This window comes from Triticum dicoccoides, chromosome 4B, assembly GCF_002162155.2.
Source record: "Triticum dicoccoides isolate Atlit2015 ecotype Zavitan chromosome 4B, WEW_v2.0, whole genome shotgun sequence".
Taxonomy (NCBI): Eukaryota; Viridiplantae; Streptophyta; class Magnoliopsida; order Poales; family Poaceae; genus Triticum; species Triticum dicoccoides.
In genome coordinates this window covers 666,099,626-666,122,841 of record NC_041387.1, presented here as the reverse complement: position 1 = coordinate 666,122,841, position 23,216 = coordinate 666,099,626, and the positions used below count along the sequence as shown (strand labels likewise).

Sequence of the window (23,216 nt, the reverse complement as noted above, 5' to 3'; positions counted from 1 at the left end):
AAGAAACAAAAACCCCAGCCACTGGAATACTGACGCGTGGATGCCTTTTGGTCCCGGTTGGAGCCACCAACCGGGACCAAAGGCCCCCTGACTGGGCTCGGCACACAGGACCACGTGGAGGCACATTGGTCTCGGTTCGTGTTTGAACCGGGACTAATGGGTGGAGGTATTAGTAATGACCCATTAGTCCCGGTTCATGAACCGGGACTAAAGGCCCTTACGAACCGGGACTATTAGGTGTTTTTCTACTAGTGATTGTACGAAGCATGATCAGATCCACAGCTCTTCACATGCGTTGGTGGCTACTTCGTGGCCTCTCTTCTTTCCTTTGCCAGTTACAAAAGCGTGGTAACGTTTTTAAGCTTGCCACGTGTTGGCGGCTACATCTTGTTTCTCATTGTGGCTACGGAGGTACTTCACAATGTACTGCTAGCTAAATCAAGGAAGGAAAAAGCACTTAACTGCCTGGGGTACCCATCTATCTGAAATTATCAACAAATATGAACCGTATGATATCCAAATATATTGATACATAAGAATGTATGCATTACCTATTTATGCTGAGCAGCAAATGTTTATATTAGCATACAATTTGTGGCTCTCTTTGTCTGGGTATGACTCAAGAAAGTTTGAAAAAAATGAAATGATGAAATTATGTAGAACAATATCCTACATAGCCCTTTTAGATGAATGAATTACTATCCTTGTAAAAAATTCCAAGGATGTTCTATATCATTTAAATTCCTTAGAAATGCAGGTCTAGTACCAAACAAACCATTTTTTTTCAAATAATTAATGTACTCCCATCATTTGGATATATGTCTTTTAGGAATGGGTACGTCTTCAACATGCAACTTTACGAATATGTTGGTCAAATTTTATAGATTGCAATATAATAAAGAATTACAACAAATCTGATGATATTATCTTCATCTAACCAACAATAATATTTCCCGTGCATAGTCAGAGCTAAACTTGTTCAAGTCTGAATTTGGTTTTTCTAGAAGAACATCTATTTCCAACTGGGGGAGCAATTTTCTTCGGCCATCATAAAATTCCCACCGTCATTATTGAAGCATTTGCATCAAAATATTTTGGGATTTGACACTCTTTGTATGGCATGCCAGGGTATCACAAGTCACAGTGACATCAACGTGTTGCAGCGCTCTCCATTGCTTGCAAGGTTTTGTGCAGGCTAAGATCCTACACGTGGGGAGTGGGGGAGGTTAAAGGAAAGAAGGCCTAGCTTGCTTCCTTCCAAAAACTATGGGAGGCCTGGGTTTTAGAGACATGAGAACTTATAATCAGGCTCTTCTAGCCAAGCAATCGTGCACATTCTAGAATCTGGATAGTCTTGTGGCACGACTACTGATGGAGAAGTCGTACCTCAATCATAACTTGGGTGATACCGTTTTTACAGGGAATGTGTCAGTTGTATGGCACTAGTGCCAGCTGGGGCACTAGACCTTGGCCTTCATGTACATCCGATTGCGCCAGGAAATGACGACTACAATGCTAGGCCATGAGTCCATCTACTCCTGGGGCTCTCCTACTGCAAATACTAAAAACTTATTATTTTGAGACATAACTTGTGCTCGCCTATGAAGATCGACATGGTGGACTGGCCAAATAATTGTGTTAGTTAGAGGTTTTGTGGTTTTTTGAAGCATCTATGGACCGGTTCATGAAACCTTCTATCAATTTTTTTCAGTTTTGGGAAGATTCCACGATGTTTTTCCCTTTTCCATATTTCTTTATCAGTTTTTCTTTTGACTTTAAAAAAATACATGTCTACTTTTTTTTACTACACATTGAACTGTTTCAGTATACATGATGATCTTTTTTTTCGGTACACATTGAATTTTTTAAATACATGATGAACATTTATTCGAAATGCCAAATACATGTTGAACATTTTTCTATACAAAAACCAGTGCCGGCCTGGATATGTGTCCACACCAACGACTATGCATGTATAAGCTAAAGCTAGCTATGGAACATTTATAGTTGACTTCTCCTGCTCTCCAATGAATATGCATCTGCTATACGTTCCCATGCATGGTATCAACATAAGTAGCAACTACAGGATGCATGTGCATGGCATGAAAGTCGTCACACAACATATCTTCAGCGCATATCTTCAACTAGAGCTTGTTTGAAAGTACGCATGCCCATCAAGTATTGAAAGTCGCCGGGCGTATATCTCGCTCTAAACATTTTATTGGTTAGCGCACAGAGATTGAGGGCATCAATAAGGATAAGGGTACACGTACTTAGATGGATTTTATTTTAGTTTAAGTTAAACTGTAGAATGAAACTTGATGCATGTATGAACGATAGATCATGGGATCAACACACTTGCATGCATGTATGTGCAACCGGGCCATCTACAAACACACAAACCCAAAACACCTACAAACCCTTGCTATCTATTGTAAGCCTTGCTTCCTCTCGACCAAAGCTTTCGCCATGGTGCCATCGACCAATCTCTTCCTCCTGCACCTCGGTCTGAACCGGATGGTCGCCGCGGCGCACAGCGGTTGCGGACCCCACTGCCCTGACCCCGCCGCCACCGTCGACGACCAACGGCTCGTGCCCGATCGACACGCTGAAGCTGGGCGTGTGTGCCAACGTGCTGAACCTGCTAAAGCTCGGGCTCGGCATGCCGCCCAGCGAGGCCTGATGCCCGCTGCTGGCCGACCTGGACGCCATGGTGTGCCTCTGCACCACCATCAGGGCCAAGGTCCTCGGTGTCATCAACCTCAACGTCCATGTCGATGATGTATACACATGACATGCATGCACCTTCCTAAGTATATACTACTCCTTCAGTTTGTGTTTCAGTTCATTTATATGGCTCATGCATGTCTAAGTTCGGTGTCATGCATTCGCGTTATGCATGCATGTAGTGATCACTTCGAAAGTGTGTCATGTTGTGGTGTCCAAATAAATGACCCATGTAATCGGCGGTTTGTATCATCATGTGAAATACTGAACCGGCTATATGCCGCTAGCTTGTATCATCTGAAATATGTTTTTTTAGAACGAAGGCTCGCGATGAGCCCGGCTTTGAATTAACAAAGCCATCAACCGGCCAGGAATTACAACACAGCAACAAGCACATCAGCCGAACGATACAAGGGAGCACCCTAGGAGGCTTACAACTAAACGAAGAATACTATCTCGAAACATAAAGAAGAGGAAGCCCAAGCTAGTACATGCCGCCGACCGCAGCAAACAAGAACCAAGAGTTGCGAGCAGCATGAGCACAACGAGGATCTGCAGAAACATAGTGGAGTTATGGACATGACCAAGTCCAAGGATGGAGGAATACAAGCTTCTTCCTTCGCTCTCACCGTAGAGGGACCCTACCCTCTCGCCTTGGATCGAAATGCGCCGCCGACGGACATGAGAGACGCTCACCCTAAAGCAGGAGAGATGCCGACCTCGAGTCCTGGAACAGGCACAAAGCACAACCGCCTAGAACATGAGCACACCTCATCTGACACACCGATGCAACCTAGGACACCTGAAAACAGCGGGAAAGCCACCGGGAGGAGCCACTGAAGAACAAGTAGCAAGGACATCAGCAGAGGCTGCAGAACGACGAGGAGAAAGAGTCGTCGGCAGCTGAAGAGAAACACAGGGCGTCCACGGCCAGGGACGAGCTGCTACTGCCGGGAAGAGGAACCCTATCCCCTACCGCCGGATCGCAGACGCCGTACCGCCGGAGCTGAGCCAAACACGCCACCGCCAAGGAGCACCACACTTGAGGGGAGCAGGGACAGACTTCCCTGCGAGCCAGACCAACCACAGCCACCTGATACCCAGATCCGCCCAAAATTCCACCTTTGCTGCCCCTCACCCGAACGCACGCTCCCCAGGCGGCGCCTCCAAGGAGGACACGACGCGCAGCGTGCCGTCACTGCCCAATCCAAGAAGGATTTTGGGCTTTCACCGGGAGGGGAACGGGGGTGGATGGGGTTGGGACCTCAGCTGCACCTCCAAGGAGGAAGGGCCGCGCCCAAGAACGTCGCTGCCACCGGGCTGGACCAGCCGACCAATGGTTTCCCACGATCCAAAACCACACTACCGGGCACCCATCCACACCGTTTCGTTGACCGAAGCTGCTGGAACTGGCGGGGATGAGGGAGCTGAAGGGAAGGGGAGTCGAACCTCAGATCTGGCGAAGAGGGGGATCCCACGCCGCAGCCATCGCCCGCCACCGTCCCACCACCCGCGTGGTCGGGAACGCCGGCCAGGACCACCCACGGACGCTGCCGCCGCGCCAAGGGCCGCCGCCCCAGATCCGGAGTCCTCTGTCAGGAACAGAGCGAGCAGGGCCTCGCCGCCACCGTCACCGGCGACCGCGCAGGCTTGCCGGCGGCCACCTCGGGTGGCGATGAGGGGGAAGAAGGTGAGGGGTGGCGACGCTGGGCGGAAACCCTAGTCGCCTCCCGAGTCGCCCGAGCGGACGACGCGGGGGCTGCGGGGTAGATGCGTGCGTCGTTGAAGTAGTGTTAACTCGATCTGTGTGTTATACATATTCTGATGCGTCATAATTGACTCCTAAAACATATACTCCCTCCGTTCCATAATATAAAACCAGCATTCTTATGTTTAAGATCAAAGAGGCATATAACTTTTTGACAAGTCAAACCTCACAAACTAGGAAACATATTTACATCTTGAATGCCAACATATATCATTAGATTCGTCGTAAGATTTAGTTTCATATTTTATATATTTGGTATGGTAGATATAAATAGTTCTCTATAAACTTGCTCAAAGTTTGCAATCTTTGAGTTTTAGAAAATCTATACACACTATATTATGAAAGGGATGGAGTACATGCACCTAGATCAAAGTCAACTCTAAGTTTTATATGGATCATAGGAAGAGAAAAACAAATAACTCGGATCAAGGATGAATTAATTTAGTATTGGCAATAGCTTTATCGCCAACGGCGTGCGGATATATGACAATGGAGCTGTAATACGACATCATGGAGCTGCGATCTTTCTATCGGCCGGGCAGTTCATCTTATATATCCTTACATGCAGTTACGGACCCAGAACTTCTCGAAGAATAGTAAATGTTTAGAGTTTCATTATTTTGCATCAAAGTCATTGCAAAAGAAGTGGAATCTGCTTATGTCTTGGTGCGATCTTAGGCAGGAGAGTGTTCTATTGTATCACATAGCGCCTTTTCCTTCTTGTGTATGGGTCAAACTGGTTTGTGCAATTCAAATTGCTAGATGAAGTGGGCCGAAAGTGAGCTTGAGTTGAGCTGACCACTTGGCCGGTTTTAGATGATGGGTGGGATTGCAATTTTATATTGGCCTCCACGACTTAGGCTGGGCATTCATTAATTATCTACAAAATAATATTGGTATACTTGCATGAATGCAGGTAAAAAAATCATCATGGAAAATCCTACTCTAAAATCATTGTTATTTTTGTAATATATATAATTGTTGTGGCTACAAGGCAGGAAGAAGTGATAAAATCCCAGTCTAATGTTGGAAGAAGATCGGAATGCATCCAAGGGGAGAAAACAAAGAGAATGTAAGTCTTGCAGATTTCCCCCGAGTAAAGTAAAAAGTCCTTTATTATCCTGGTTGTCTTGCGCAACCCCTTTCCCTGCTCAAACATGTTCGTTTAAAATTAGGTTGTTCTTTGGTTTCTACGACTTCATGTGAAGGATAGTGGATGTACTGCCCGAAGGGCGCAATATGTGTCTGATGTTTGGGTGCCATTTTTTGTGTTTTCCTTTGTCTTATTTTGTCCTTTTAAATATTTCTCTTTTCTTATGTTTTACTTTCTTCACATTTAATTTGCATTTATGTTTACTTTGTTCATTTTCTGTGTTTTTTTGGAAAACCTTGAATATATATTAATCGGCCACGTGCTCAGCTCAACTAAGGCTCACTTTCAAACTAACATTAACATCTGTTTCTGAAACATATTAAATAAAAAACATACTTTCCACAAATAAAATATTAGTAGATATGCTGCACTATTAAGCATTAAGTATCTGTCAAGGCTTCCCCAGGAAAAAAATAGATCTGCCAAGGCGCAATGCCCACTATCCTTCTTCCTTCACATATAACGTTTAATAGGATGACTCATTCAGCCTTGCATACACTAGAAATTCATGAGCTACATATTCATCCTTGCATAAACTAGTAATTAATCAGTTTGCTACAGACTAAACGCAGTGTGGATCTTTGCATACAACAAATAGTACACTCAGTTATTTTACCTAGACTAGAAGCTCAACAACGTAATACAACATTTCCGTGGATAGAGAGCATATGATTTCACTTTTAGTAAATCTCAAGTTGTCTAATACTTTAAGGTATTGATTACCTAAAATGGCATACTATTACCTAACATAAAAGTTTAGTACTGAGAGTGCGCGATTTTCCAGAAACTACGATAAGTGTAGGTGTTGATCCGAAGATTGAAAGACAAGTGAAATATAAATATATTATAGATAATTGAAAAATAGAAAATTAGTAATTTCTTCATGTGCACTTGTTCACACAGCGGCCTAGCTCTATCACATGAATATTGTAAGCTAGTTTTTTTTGTTGCGGCGATATTGTAAACTAGCTACTACAGCAGTGTAATTCCCTTGTCAATATTGAAATTATTTGCCAGCACAACCACTGCCCAGATGGGACAATTAACTAATAATTAGACAGCTAGTTGTAGCGTATGTGTCCATGCCAACGAGCCAGTATATAATAAACCAAAGTACGAAACGTATACTAGACATCTCTGCGCTGGTAGTAGCTTGCATGTGCATGCATGGCCACATGTAATCTCCTATATTTTCCTCCCGTGACCCTGAAGATCAGGTTATGTGCCAGCTCGTAGCGCTGCCATGCATATATATTCCTTTGTCCTATCCTATGTATGCCCTCAAGATTACAGCTAAATTTGCAAACCCATCAAACATATCTCATGGCGCAGGTCTAAGGGTTTTGCTCGTTAGCAAACAAGTTAAGCTCCAATAATGGCACACTAGTGGTGGTATATATTTTTCGCAAATTACGGCAAGAGTCAAACTCGATATATCATGACGTGCTTGCACTTGTTGCACAAATGCACACTACATCCCGGCCTATAAATACCACCCCAAGCAACCAAAGAAAAGCATCACAAGCTAGCAAGCCCACCTAGCTCAGCCACAACCCAGTACACTCTTGCTGGCTACTTGTTTCATCAGCATAGCAATGGCGCCCTCCAAGGTCGCCCTCTTCCTCGCCCTGAACCTGGTCCTCATGGCAGCCGCGCATGGCTGCGGGTCGTACTGCGGCAACACACCGGCCATCCCAGTGCCAACCCCGCCGATGGCCATGCCCCCGCCCGTCATCCCAGTCCCAACCCCGCCGACGACCGGAGGCGGCAGCGGCCCCTGCTCGATCAACACGCTGAAGCTGAAGGCGTGCGCCAACGTACTGAACCTGCTAAAGCTCAACCTCGGCGTGCCGGCAAGCGAGGACTGCTGCCCCCTGCTGAGCGGGCTTGCCGACCTCGAAGCCGCCGTCTGTCTCTGCACCGCCATCAACGCCAACGTCCTCGGCATCAAGCTCAACGTCCCTGTCGACCTCGTGCTCCTCCTCAACCAGTGCGGCAAGACTTGCCCCGCCGACTTCACCTGCCCCAGCTGATCCACCCATCATCCATCGATCGATGCATCACAAACCATGCATCGTCGTGGTCACAATCGTCACTGGTTTGCATGTCATACGCATGCAGTTACATATTTTGTTTCCTCTTCCAGTTGGTCGTCATCACACTCGTCATTTATAAGATACTCTTGTTGATCACTGCATTTCGATATGATATCATCTAAATGCATGGTTTGCATATTTGTAAAATGATATACATACTTGTACACGTACGTGGAATAAAATGATTCAACTTGTGTTAACTGAACCCGTGATATATTGCCAGCTTGTATGCACACATTATTGCATGAATTATGATCAGATCCACGTCTTCTATCTGATCATGGCCTCTATTCTTTGCTTTTGCGAGCTACAACCGCAGCAACTCGCTTGGCATGGTTTTCTTTTTCTTAAGCTTAAGCAGAACCACAAAGAACCATGCATCTGCGAAACGGAACAATACTTTGGATAACGTAATCATGGGATCGATAAACTGAACTATAAATCTTTTGCGGGGTAAAGCGAGTAAAATTTATTTGAACCAGGTCTATGTGATGTTGCAACACTTTGACCTAAATTTCGTCATTGTGATAATTTGAATCAAATTTTAACTTCACAATTTCACGCTATACTAGAATAGGCTGACCAGATCGCTTTTGACAGTTGGATCTCGTGCAATAGGTCAAGCTAAAACCGTTCATTGTGTCCATAAAGTAAAATTTGGCCCCGCAAACATCACAATACCTGTTTTAACTCGAAATGTGTTCTATAACACACATGAATGTAGTGTTCTATTGAAAGTCATTTAGCATCGTCTAGCAAGATAAATCCCTGAAGGAATAAGCACTTAACTGGTTGGAGTACCCATACATCTAAATTTATGAATAACTACCAATCATATGGTCCAAATATATTGGTACATACGAATGCGTGTATCAAACATATGCTTATTTATTTATCTTGAGCATCATATATTTTTATTAGCATGTAATTTTTGGATCCTTTCGATGGGGGTTACTAAGTTTGAAAGAAGGAAATTATGTAGAAAAATATCTCACATAGCCCTTTTGGATGAAGTAACTATTATCCTTGTAATAATTTCGAAGGACAATGTCTATCCTTTAAATTCATACGAAACTTATGTCAAGTACCAGACGAGATACCTTTTTGCCAAATCATATGCTCACCTCGTTTGGAAGTAGATATCTTTTAGGAATGTGTATGGCCTTCAACGGACAATCTCAATAATTGTTTTTCATATGAATATGTTAATCAAGTTTTACAGATCGCGATATTAAAAAAATTACAAAAAATCTCATGATAGTATTTTCATTATACAACATTAACATTTCCCATGCATATTGTGTTTTAAAGTTGTTCATTTATTAATTATAGAACTCTTATGTATTAATAAGGTTTAATTGTTTGTAATTACAGAAATAAAAATACAACAACAACAACAAAGCCTTTAGTCCCAAGCAAGTTGGGGTAGGCTAGAGGTGAAACCCATAAGCTCTCGCAACCAACTCATGGCTCTGGCACATGGATAGCAAGCTTCCATGCACCCCTGTCCATAGCTAGCTCTTCGGTGATACCCCAATCCTTCAGGTCTCTCTTAACGGACTCCTCCCATGTCAAATTCGGTCTATCCCGCCCTCTCTTGACATTCTCCGCACGCTTTAGCCATCCGCTATGCACTGGAGCTTCTGGAGGCCTGCGCTGGATATGCCCAAACCATCTCAGACGATGTTGGACAAGCTTCTCTTCAATTGGTGCTACCCCAACTCTATCTCGTATATCATCATTCCGGACTCGATCCTTCCTCGTGTGGCCACACATCCATCTCAACATACGCATCTCCGCCACACCTAACTGTTGAACATGTCGCCTTTTAGTCGGCCAACACTCAGCGCCATACAACATTGCGGGTCGAACCGCCGTCCTGTAGAACTTGCCTTTTAGCTTTTGTGGCACTCTCTTGTCACAGAGAATGCCAGAAGCTTGGCGCCACTTCATCCATCCAGCTTTGATCCGATGGTTCACATCTTCATCAATACCCCCATCCTCCTGCAGCATTGACCCCAAATACCGAAAGGTGTCCTTCCGAGGTACCACCTGACCATCAAGGCTAACCTCCTCCTCCTCACACCTAGTAGTACTGAAACCGCACATCATGTACTCGGTTTTAGTCCTACTAAGCCTAAACCCTTTCGATTCCAAGGTTTGTCTCCATAACTCTAACTTCCTATTTACCCCCGCCCGACTATCGTCAACTAGCACCACATCATCCGCAAAGAGCATACACCATGGGATATCTCCTTGTATATCCCTTGTGACCTCATCCATCACCAATGCAAAAAGATAAGGGCTCAAAGCTGACCCCTGATGCAGTCCTATCTTAATCGGGAAGTCATCAGTGTCGACATCACTTGTTCGAACACTTGTCACAACATCATCGTACATGTCCTTGATGAGGGTAATGTACTTTGCTGGGACTTTGTGTTTCTCCAAGGCCCACCACATGACATTCCGCGGTATCTTATCATAGGCCTTCTCCAAGTCAATGAACACCATATGCAAGTCCTTCTTTTGCTCCCTATATCTCTCCATAAGCTGTCGTACCAAGAAAATGGCTTCCATGGTCGACCTCCCAGGCATGAAACCAAACTGGTTTTTGGTCACGCTTGTCATTCTTCTTAAGCGGTGCTCAATGACTCTCTCCCATAGCTTCATTGTATGGCTCATCAGCTTAATTCCACGGTAATTAGTACAACTCTGAACATCCCCCTTGTTCTTGAAGATTGGTACTAATATACTCCGTCTCCATTCTTCTGGCATCTTGTTTGCCCGAAAAATGAGATTGAAAAGCCTGGTTAGCCATACTATCGCTATGTCCCCGAGACCTTTCCACACCTCAATGGGGATACAATCCGGGCCCATCGCCTTGCCTCCCTTCATCCTTTTTAAAGCCTCCTTGACCTCAGACTCCTGGATTCGATGCACAAAACGCATGCTGGTCTCATCAAAAGAGTCATCCAGTTCAATGGTAGAGCTTTCATTCTCCCCATTGAACAGCTTGTCGAAGTACTCCCGCCATCTATGCTTAATCTCCTCGTCCTTCACCAAGAGTTGGCCTGCTCCGTCCTTGATGCATTTGACTTGGCCAATATCCCTCGTCTTCCTCTCTCGGATCTTGGCCATCTTATAGATGTCCCTTTCGCCTTCCTTCGTGCCTAACCGTTGGTAGAGGTCCTCATACGCCCGACCCCTTGCTTCACCAACAGCTCGCTTTGCGGCCTTCTTCGCCATCTTGTACTGATATTGGAGACAAATATCTACAATATATACTGACTCCAGCCCCTTAATTGGGGTCCTCTCTTGCACAATATCCTCGGTACATAAGAGATACATGACAAAAATAGAGGAGTTTTTTACGGTACAAATTACTACAGAATTTATTGTATAGTACTCCCTCTGTTCCAAAATAGATGACCCAACTTTGTAGTAACTTTGTACTAAAGTAAGTACAAAGTTGAGTCATCTATTTTTAAACGGAGGGAGTTGTATTAAATTGATCTATTTTTTTTTGAAAAGGAGGTTAAAGTTCCCGGCCTCTGCATCAAGCGATGCATGCATCCTTCTTTATTAATTATTCAACCAGGCCTGACAAAAACTTACATCAAGCCACCCGGCGCCACCACTCACACCTACAAACTCGACAATGTGGGTGCTCTGACTCCCCATATCTAAAATCAGTGTCATCATCGATCCATCCACATAACGTATCAGAACCTACATCCGGTGCAGCAATTCTAAAGCGTACATGACACATACGGTTTAGAAGGCGCCATCATCATCGTCCCGCTGACCCATCTTCGGGAAAGAGATCCGCATTATGCTTGCCAGTCCGGCCACCCGTCGACGCCACCACGGCGCCCAACGGCACCACCTCCCTGTGCGCGAAATGCTAAGCGCGTCGCGGTCGCCACCGGTACACCTCAGCACCATGCAGCCAAGTACCACCAGCCGGCACAGATTGAAGTCTCTGGAAGATCTGTCATGCGTAGCACTTACCGAACAGGCATGACAAAGCGTAGCACCTATCGACCAAGCTTGGCTTGACATCTCCACCGAAGCTTCTTGCAAGACGAACCCACTCCTCTGCATGCCTCTGTCTTCCAGCGCTGCTCCACAAACGATGCTCCATCGAGAGAAACCACACCACAGTGCCGCCATCGTCCAATCTGAAAGACCAGATCCAAGGGTTTCCCCCGGAGCAACACGAGTGGGTTGACAGTAGTTACCCCAATGATGCCTTCATTAAGGTAACGACACAGAATGCCGCCATCGGCTCGGTTTTCACCGGCAACTATTGTCCCCGACTCACAGATGGAACTAGATGACGGATCCCGAGATCCGAACACCCAACCTCAGACTGACCACCTCCGATGAAAGAGATGACAACCATCGTTGGTTGCACCGGCCAGACCAGATCTGACCGGTGGTGCCACCACCGAGACCACCAGGCCCTCCATGCCACCGCCCCTGATCCGAATGCAGATTGCGCACCACCGCTGCCAAGTCAGCCACCACTTCCGACTGCAGCCGCTGCTGCCGCCCGAAAGGGCCTGCTGCTGCGCCCGCCGCCCTATAGCCGCCTCCTGAGGGAGGGTCGGCCATTGCCGCCGCCTGCTCCAGCCATCTCCGGGGCGTCGCAAAAACTGGATCGCCCGCGTGACCTCAAGCCTAGTAGCGTTGCACCACCCCTGAGACGCAGGAGAGAGGAAATCCTCCGCCACCCCCGACGGCTAGGTTTGTTGGGTATTGCCCGAGTCGCCTAACGGGGGCGACGTGGGGGCATATCAATATAAGAAATTCATGCCTAATGAACACACGGAAGGTCATTAAATTGGGGGAGAATTTCACTTCCCTGGCCTCTGCACCAACTAGGGATGCATACAACCCTTGAAGTATGAGTATTTGGATTTTTAATCTTGGACAATGGCGTCGCCCCAGTAGCCCACCACCCGACACTGACCATGCCTTGACAGACTTGTGCCGCTCTACCCATGTGTTTGCTCCCTTAGGCCTATGCCGCCACCGCAGTCCGCTAGATTCGGCCATAGCCCGTGTACCCCTCCGCCACTGTCGTCAGCATCCATTGCGGAGGCCGTGCACGACAACTAGTCGGTCAAATGCCAAAACGAAATTACTTGGCGTTGTGTTTTTTTTCTTTGACTCAAACACAGTGGATTCTGATGAGGTGTACTTCTAGGTTGAATTCATGGATTTTCCTTCATTAGATGAGGAAGATGGGTATCAAACGGAGGCGATGATGGCGATTCTTGAAGAAATAAAGCGTGTAGAGGAGCATGTTCTCAACTTCATGTTGGGATATTAAGTGTTGAATCAGCGCTAGTCATATGGGCATGTTGATCTGTATCAAGACGACTTTTCCCCTGATGCGCTATTCTAACACGTCTGGAGACCAAGATTGCATGCACTTAAAATGGAAGAACTGCCCATATACTCAACAAAGGAAATACTAGGGCCATCATAAAATTCCCACCGTCATTATTGAAGCATTTGCATCAAAAGATTTTGGGATTTGACACTCTTTGTATGGCATGCCAGGGTCTCACAAGTCACAGTGACATCAACGTGTTGCAGCGCTCTCCATTGCTTGCAAGGTTTTGTGCAGGCTAAGATCCTACATGTGGGGAGTGGGGGAGGTTAAAGGAAAGAAGGCCTAGCTTGCTTCCTTCCAAAAACTATGGGAGGCATGGGTTTTAGAGACATGAGAACTTATAATCAGGCTCTTCTAGCCAAACAAGCGTGCACATTCCTGAATCTGGATAGTCTTGTGGCACGACTACTGATGGAGAAGTAGTACCTCAATAATAACTTGGGTGATACCGTTTTTACAGGGAATGTGTCAGTTGTATGGCACTAGTGCCAGCTGGGGCACTAGGCCTTGGCCTTCATGTACATCCGATTGCGCCAGGAAATGGCGACTACAATGCTAGGCCACGAGTCCATCTGCTCCTAGGGATCTCCTACTGCAAATACTAAAAACTTCTTATTTTGAGACATAACTTTTGCTCGCCTATGAAGATCGACATGGTGGACTGGCCAAATAATTGTGTTAGTTAGAGGTTTTGTGGTTTTTTGAAGCATCTATGGACCGGTTCATGAAACCTTCTATCAAATTTGTCAGTTTTGAAAAGATTCCACGATGTTTTTCCCTTTTCCATATTTCTTTATCAGTTTTTCTTTTGACTTTAAAAAAATACATGTCTACTTTTTTTTACTACACATTGAACTGTTTTAGTATACACGATGATCTGTTTTTTTGATACACATTGAATTTTTTAAATACATGATGAACATTTATTCGAAATGCCAAATACATGTTGAACATTTTTCTATACAAAAACCAGTGCCGGCCTGGATACGTGTCCACACTAACGACTATGCATGTATAAGCTAAAGCTAGCTATGGAACATTTATAGTTGACTTCTCCTGCTCTCCAATGAATATGCACCTGCTATACGTTCCATGCGTGGTATCAACCTAAGTAGCAACTACAGGATGCATGTGCATGGCATGAAAGTCGTCACACAACATATCTTCAGCGCATATCTTCAACTAGAGCTTGTTTGAAAATACGCATGCCCATCAAGTATTGAAAGTCGCCGGGCGTATATCTCGCTCTAAACATTTTATTGGTTAGCGCACAGAGATTGAGGGCATCAATAAGGGTAAGGGTACACGTACGTAGATGGATTTTATTTTAGTTTAAGTTAAACTGTAGAATGAAACTTGATGCATGTATGAACGATAGATCATGGGATCAACACACTTGCATGCATGTATGTGCAACCGGGCCATCTACAAACACACAAACCCAAAACACCTACAAACCCTTGCTATCAATTGTAAGCCTTGCTTCCTCTCGACCAAAGCTTTCGCCATGGTCCCATCGACCAAGCTCTTCCTCCTGCACCTCGGTCTGAACCGGATGGTCGCCGCGGCGCACAGCGGTTGCGGACCCCACTGCCCGACCCCGCCGCCACCGTCGACGACCAACGGCTCGTGCCCGATCGACACGCTGAAGCTGGGCGTGTGTGCCAACGTGCTGAACCTGCTAAAGCTCGGGCTCGGCATGCCGCCCAGCGAGCCCTGATGCCCTCTGCTGGCTGACCTAGACGCCATGGTGTGCCTCTGCACCACCATCAGCGCCAAGGTCCTCGGTGTCATCAACCTCAACGTCCATGTCGATGATGTATACACATGACATGCATGCACCTTCCTAAGTATATACTACTCCTTCAGTTTGTGTTTCAGTTCATCTATATGGCTCATGCATGTCTAAGTTCGGTGTCATGCATTCGCGTTATGCATGCATGCAGTGATCACTTCGAAAGTGTGTCATGTTGTGGTGTCCAAATAAATGACCCACGTAATCGGCGGTTTGTATCATCATGTGAAATACTGAACGGGCTATATGCCCCTAGCTTGTATCATCTGAAATATGTTTTTTTAGAACGAAGGCTCGCGATGAGCCCGGTTTTGAATTAACAAAGCTATCAACCGGCCAGGAATTACAACACAACAACAAGCACATCGGCCGAACGATACAAGGGAGCACCCTAGGAGGCTTACAAGTCAACGCAGAATACTAGCTCAAAACATAAAGAAGAGGAAGCCCAAGCTAGTACACGCCGCCGACGGCAGCAAACAAGAACCAAGAGTTGCGAGCAGCATGAGCACAACCAGGATCTGCAAAAACAGAGTGGAGTTGTGGACATGACTGAGTCCAAGGATGGAGCAATCCAAGCTTCTTCCTTCGCTCTCACCGTAGAGGGACCCTACCCTCTCGCCTTGGATCGAAAGGCGCTGCCGACGAACATGAGAGACCCTCACCCTAGAGCAGGAGAGATGCCGACCTCGAGTCCTGGAACAGGCACAAAGCACAACCGCCTAGGACATGAGCACACCTCACCTGACACACCGATGCAACCCAGGACACCTGAAAAACAGCGGGAAAGCCACCGGGAGGAGCCACTGAAGAACGAGCAGCAAGGACATCAGGAGAGGCTGCAGAACGACGAGGAGCAAGAGTTGTCGGCCGCTGAAGAGAAACATCGGGCGTCCTCGGCCAGGGACGAGCTGCTACTGCCGGGAAGAGGAACCCTATCCCCTACCGCCGGATCGCAGACGTGGTACCGCCGGAGCTGAGCCAAACACGCCACCGCCGAGGAGCACCACACTTGAGGGGAGCGGGGACAGATTTCCCTGTGAGCCAGACCAACCACAGCCACCTGATACCCAGATCCGCCCAAAACTCCACCTTTGCCGTCCCTCACCCGAACGCACGCTCCCCAGGCGGCGCCTCCAAGGAGGACACGACGCGCAGCGCGCCGTCACCGCCCAATCCAAGAAGGATTTTGGGCTTTCACCCGGGAGGGGAACGGGGGTGGATGGGGTTGGGACCTCAGCTGCACCTCCAAGGAGGAAGGGCGGCACCCAAGGGCGTCGCTGCTGCCGGGCCGGACCAGCCGACCAATGGTTTCCCACGATCCAAAACCACACCACCGGGCACCCATCCACACCGTTCCGGTGACCGAAGCTGCTGGAACCGGCGGGGATGAGGGAGCTGAAGGGAAGGGGAGTCGAACCTCATATCTGGCGAGGAGGGGGATCCCACACCGCAGCCACCGCCCGCCATCGTTCCACCACCCGCGTGGTCGGGAATGCCGGCCAGGACCACCCACAGACGCTGCCAGCCGGGAGGGCGCTGCCACCGCGCCAAGGGCCGCCCCCCAGATCCGGAGTCCTCCGCCGGCAACGGAGCGAGCAGGGCCTCGTCGCCACCGTCACCGGCGACCGCGCAGGCTTGCCGGCGGCCACCTCGGGTGGCCACGAGGGGGAAGAAGGTGAGGGGTGGCGGCGCTGGGCGGAAACCCTAGTCGCCTCCCGAGTCGCCCGAGCGGACGACGCGGGGGCTGCAGGGTAGAAGCGTGCGTCGTTGAAGTAGTGTTAACTCGATCTGTGTGTTATACATATTCTGCTGCGTCATAATCCACTCCTAAAACATATACTCCCTTTGTTCCATAATATAAAACCAGCATTCTTATGTTTAAAATCAAAGAGGCATATAACTTTTTGACAAGTCAAACCTCACAAACTAGGAAACATATTTACATCTGGAATGCCAAACATATATCATTAGATTCTTCATAAGATTTAGTTTCATATTTTATATATTTGGTATGGTAGATATAAATAGTTTCCTCTATAAACTTGTTCAAAGTTTGCAATCTTTGAGTTTTAGAAAATCTATACACACTATATTATGAAAGGGATGGAGTACATGCACCTAGATCAAAGTCAACTCTAAGATTTATATGGATCATAGGAAGAGAAAAACAAATAACTCGGATCAAGGGTGAATTAATTTAGTATTGGCAATAGCTTTATCGCCAATGACGTGCGGATATATGACAATGGAGCTGTAATACGACATCATGGAGCTGCGATCTTTCTATCGGCCGGGCAGTTCATCTTATATATCCTTACATGCAGTTACGGACCCAGAACTTCTCGAAGAATAGTAAATGTTTAGAGTTTCATTATTTTGCATCAAAGTCATTGCAAAAGAAGTGCAATCTGCTTATGTCTTGGTGCTATCTTAGGCAGGAGAGTGTTCTATTGTATCACATAGCGCGTTTTCCTTCTTGTGTATGGGTCAAACTGGTTTGTGCAATTCAAATTGCTAGATGAAGTGGGCCGAAAGTGAGCCTGAGTTGAGCTGACCACTTGGCCGGTTTTAGATGATGCGTTGGATTGCAATTTTATATTGGCCTCCACGACTTAGGCTGGGCATTCATTAATTATCTACAAAATAATATTGGTATACTTGCATGAATGCATGTAAAAAAATCATCATGGAAAATCCTACTCTAAAATCATTGTTATTTTTGTAATATATATAATTGTTGTGGCTACAAGGCATGAAGAAGTGATAAAATCCCAGTCTAATGTTGGAAGAAGATCGGAATGCATCCAAGGGGAGAAAACAAAGAGAATGTAAGTCTTGCAGATTTCCCCCGAGTAAAGTAAAAAGTCCTTTATTATCCTGGTTGTCTTGCGCAACCCCTTTCCCTGCTCAAACATGTTCGTTTAAAATTAGGTTGTTCTTTAGTTTCTACGACTTCATGTGAAGGATAGCGGATGTACTGCCCGAAGGGCGCAATATGTGTCTGATGTTGGGGTGCCATTTTTTGTGTTTTCCTTTGTCTTATTTTGTCCTTTTAAATATTTCTCTTTTTTTAAGTTTTACTTTCTTCACATTTAATTTGCATTTATGTTTACTTTGTTCATTTTCTGTGTTTTTTTGGAAAAACATGAATATATATTAATCGGCCACGTGCTCAGCTCAACTAAGGCTCACTTTCAAACTAACATTAACATCTGTTTCTGAAACATATTCAATAAAAAACATACTTTCCACAAATAAAATATTAGTAGATATGCTGCACTATTAAGCATTAAGTATCTGTCAAGGCTTCCCCAGGAAAAAAAATAGATCTGCCAAGGCGCAATGCCCACTATCCTTCTTCCTTCACATATAACGTTTAATAGGATGACTCATTCAGCCTTGCATACACTAGAAATTCATGAGCTACATATTCATCCTTGCATAAACTAGTAATTAATCAGTTTGCTACAGACTAAACGCAGTGTGGATCTTTGCATACAACAAATAGTACACTCAGTTATTTTACCTAGACTAGAAGCTCAACAACGTAATACAGCATTTCCGTGGATAGAGAGCATATGATTTCACTTTTAGTAAATCTCAAGTTTTCTAATACTTTAAGGTATTGATTACCTAAAATGGCATACTATTACCTAACATAAAAGCTTAGTACTGAGAGTGCGCGATTTTCCAGAAACTACGATAAGTGTAGGTGTTGATCCGAAGATTGAAAGACAAGTGAAATATAAATATATTATAGATAATTGAAAAATAGAAAATTAGTAATTTCTTCATGCGCACTTGTTCACACAGCGGCCTAGCTCTATCACATGAATATTGTAAGCTAGTTTTTTTTTTGCGGCGATATTGTAAACTAGCTACTACAGCAGTGTAATTCCCTTGTCAATATTGAAATTATTTGCCAGCACAACCACTACCCAAAGGGGACAATTAACTAATAATTAGACAGCTAGTTGTAGCGTATGTGTCCATGCCAACGAGCCAGTATATAATAAACCAAAGTACGAAACGTATACTAGACATCTCTGCGCTGGTAGTAGCTTGCATGTGCATGCATGGCCACATGTAATCTCCTATATTTTCCTCCCGTGACCCTGAAGATCAGGTTATGTGCCAGCTCGTAGCGCTGCCATGCATATATATTCCTTTGTCCTATCCTATGTATGCCCTCAAGATTACAGCTAAATTTGCAAACCCATCAAACATATCTCATGGCGCAGGTCTAAGGGTTTTGCTCGTTAGCAAACAAGTTAAGCTCCAATAATGGCACACTAGTGGTGGTATATATTTTTCGCAAATTACGGCAAGAGTCAAACTCGATATATCATGACGTGCTTGCACTTGTTGCACAAATGCACACTACATCCCGGCCTATAAATACCACCCCAAGCAACCAAAGAAAAGCATCACAAGCTAGCAAGCCCACCTAGCTCAGCCACAACCCAGTACACTCTTGCTGGCTACTTGTTTCATCAGCATAGCAATGGCGCCCTCCAAGGTCGCCCTCTTCCTGGCCCTGAACCTGGTCCTCATGGCAGCCGCGCATGGCTGCGGGTCGTACTGCGGCAACACACCGGCCATCCCAGTGCCAACCCCGCCGATGGCCATGCCCCCGCCCGTCATCCCAGTCCCAACCCCGCCGACGACCGGAGGCGGCAGCGGCACCTGCTCGATCAACACGCTGAAGCTGAAGGCGTGCGCCAACGTACTGAACCTGCTAAAGCTCAACCTCGGCGTGTCGGCAAGCGAGGACTGCTGCCCCCTGCTGAGCGGGCTTGCCGACCTCGACGCCGCCGTCTGTCTCTGCACCGCCATCAACGCCAACGTCCTCGGCATCAAGCTCAACGTCCCTGTCGACCTCGTGCTCCTCCTCAACCAGTGCGGCAAGACTTGCCCCGCCGACTTCACCTGCCCCAGCTGATCCACCCATCATCCATCGATCGATGCATCACAAACCATGCATCGTCGTGGTCACACTCGTCACTGGTTTGCATGTCATACGCATGCAGTTACATATTTTGTTTCCTCTTCCAGTTGGTCGTCATCACACTCGTCATTTATAAGATACTCTCGTTGATCACTGCATTTCGATATGATATCATCTAAATGCATGGTTTGCATATTTGTAAAATGATATACATACTTGTACACGTACGTGGAATAAAATGATTCAACTTGTGTTGACTGAACCCGTGATATATTGCCAGCTTGTATGCACATATTATTGCATGAATTATGATCAGATCCACGTCTTCTATCTGATCATGGCCTCTATTCTTTGCTTTTGCGAGGTCCAACCGCAGCAACTCGCTTGGCATGGTTTTCTTTTTGTTAAGCTTAAGCAGAACCACAAAGAACCATGCATCTGCGAAACGGAACAATACTTTGGATAACGTAATCATGGGATCGATAAACTGAACTATAAATCTTTTGCGGGGTAAAGCGAGTAAAATTTATTTGAACCAGGTCTCTGTGATGTTGCAACACTTTGACCTAAATTTTGTCATTGTGATAATTTGAATCAAATTTTAACTTCACAATTTCACGCTAAACTAGAATAGGCTGACCAGATCGCTTTTGACAGTTGGGTCTTGTGCAATAGGTCAAGCTAAAACCGTTCATAGTGTCCATAAAGTAAAATTTGGCCCCGCAAACATCACAATACCTGTTTTAACTCCAAATGTGTTCTATAACACACATGAATGTAGTGTTCTATTGAAAGTCATTTAGCATCGTCTAGCTAGATAAATACCTGAAGGAAGAAGCAATTAACTGGTTGGAGTACCCATACATCTAAATTTATGAATAACTACCAATCATATGATCCAAATATATCGGTACATACGAATGCGTGTATTAAAAATATGCTTATTTATTTATTTATCTTGAGCATCATATATTTTTATTAGCATGTAATTTTTGGATCCTTTCGATGGGGATTACTAAGTTTGAAAGAAGGAAATTATGTAGAAAAATATCTCACGTAGCCCTTTTGGACGAAGTAACTATTATCCATGTAATAATTTCGAAGGACAATGTCTATCCTTTAAATTCATACGAAACTTATGTCAAGTACCAGACGAGATACCTTTTTGCCAAATCATATGCTCACATCGTTTGGAAGTAGATATGTTTTAGGAATGTGTATGGCCTTCAACGGACAATCTCAATAGTTGTTTTTCATATGAATATGTTAATCAAGGTTTACAGATCGCGATATTAAAAAAATTACAAAAAATCTCATGATAGCATTTTCATTATACAACATTAACATTTCCCATGCATATTGTGTTTTAAAGTTGTTCATTTTTTAATTATAGAACTCTTATGTATTTATAAGTTTTACTGGTTTGTAATTATAGAAATAAAAATATTGGAGAAAAATAACTACAATATATACTGACTCCAGCCCCTTAATTGGGGTCCTCTCTTACACAATATCCTCGGTACATAAGAGATACATGACAAAAATAGAGGAAATTTTTACGGTACAAATTACTACAGAATTTATTGTGTAGTACTCCCTCTGTTCCAAAATAGATGACCCAACTTTGTAGTAACTTTGTACTAAAGTAAGTACAAAGTTGAGTCATCTATTTTGAAACGGAGGGAGTAGTATTAAATTGATCTGTTTTTTTTTTGAAAAGGAGGTTAAAGTTCCCGGACTCTGCATCAATCGATGCATGCATCCCTCTTTATTAATTATTCAACCAGGCCTGACAAAAACTTACATCAAGCCACCCGGCGCCACCACTCACACCTACAAACTCGACAATGTGGGGTGCTCTGACTCCCCATATCTAAAATCAGTGTCATCATTGATCCATCCACATAACGTATCAGAACCTACATCCGGTGCAGCAATTCTAAAGCGTACATGACACATACGGTTTAGAAGGCGCCATCATCATCGTCCCGTTGACCCATCTTCGAGAAAGAGATCCACATCATGCTTGCCAGTCCGGCCACCCGTCAACGCCACCACGGCGCCCAACGGCACCACCTCCCTGTGCGTGAAACGCCAAGCGCATCGCGGTCGCCACCGGTACACCTCAGCACCATGCTGCCAAGTACCACCAGCCGACACAGCTTGAAGTCTCTGTAAGATCTATCGTGCGTAGCACTTACCGAACAGGCATGACAAAGCATAGCACCTATCGACCAGGCTTGGCATGACATCTCCACCAAGGCTTCGTGCAAGACGAAGCCACTCCTCTGCATGCCTCTGTCTTCCAGTGCTGCTCCACAAACGATGCTCCATCAAGAGAAACCACACCACAGTGACGCCATCGTCCAATCTGAAAGACCAGATCCAAGGGTTTCCCCCGGAGCAACACGAGTGGGTTGACAGTAGTTACCCCAATGATGCCTTCATTAAGGTAACGACACAGAATGCCGCCATCGGCTCGGTTTTCACCGGCAACTATTCTCCCCGACTCGCAGCTGGAACTAGATGACGGATCCCGAGATCCGAACACCCAGCCTCAGACTGACCACCTCTGATGAAAGAGATGACAACCACCACCGGCTGCACTGGCCAGACCAGATCTGACCGGTGGTGCCGCCACCGAGACCACCAGGCCCTCCATGCCAGCGCCCCTGATCCGAGTGCAGATTGCGCGCCACCGCTGCCAAGCCAGCCACCACTGCCGACTACAGCCACCGCTGCCGCCTGAAAGGGCCTGCCGCTGCGCCCGCCGCCCTATAGCCGCCGTCTGAGGGAGGGTCAGCCATTGCCGCCGCCTGCTCCAGCCATCTACGGGGCGTCGCAAAAACTGGATCGCCCGCGCCACCTCACGCCTAGGAGCGTTGCACCACCCCTGAGACGCAGGAGAGAGGAAATCCTCCGCCACCCCCGGCGGCTAGGTTTGTTGGGTGTTGCCCGAGTCGCCTAACGGTGGCGACGCGGGGGCAGATCAATATAAGAAATTCATGCCTAATGAACACGTGGAAGGTCATTAAATTGGGGGAGAATTTCACTTCCCTGGCCTCTGCAACAACTAGGGATGCATACAACCCTTGAAGTTTGAGTATTTGGATTTTTAATCTTGCACGATGGTGTCTCCCCAGTAGCCCAGCACCCGACACTAAACATGCCTTGACAGACCTTTGCCGCTATACCCATGTGTTTGCTCTCCTAGGCCTATGCCGCCACCGCAGTCCGCCAGATTCGGCCATAGCCCGTGTACCCCTCCGCCCCTGTCGTCAGCATCCATTGCGGAGGCCGTGCACGACAACTAGTCGGTCAA

The 23,216-nt window shown here is 46.0% G+C and overlaps 2 protein-coding genes and 1 pseudogene across 2 annotated transcripts; all 3 read left to right on the top strand.

Annotated features, from left to right (window-relative positions):
• The first annotated feature begins 2,469 nt into the window (after window positions 1–2,469).
• Window positions 2,470–2,794, top strand: LOC119293035 (annotated as a pseudogene).
• A 4,380-nt stretch (window positions 2,795–7,174) lies between these two features.
• LOC119294266 (cortical cell-delineating protein-like) lies at window positions 7,175–7,946 on the top strand. The gene has a single exon (XM_037572482.1). The coding sequence runs from the start codon at window positions 7,244–7,246 to the stop codon at window positions 7,679–7,681; it is 438 nt and encodes a 145-aa protein (XP_037428379.1). The 5' UTR covers window positions 7,175–7,243; the 3' UTR covers window positions 7,682–7,946.
• An 11,441-nt stretch (window positions 7,947–19,387) lies between these two features.
• Window positions 19,388–20,149, top strand: LOC119294265 (cortical cell-delineating protein-like). The gene has a single exon (XM_037572481.1). It carries the CDS (start codon window positions 19,451–19,453, stop codon window positions 19,886–19,888), a length of 438 nt encoding a protein of 145 aa, XP_037428378.1. The 5' UTR covers window positions 19,388–19,450; the 3' UTR covers window positions 19,889–20,149.
• Window positions 20,150–23,216: the final 3,067 nt, after the last annotated feature.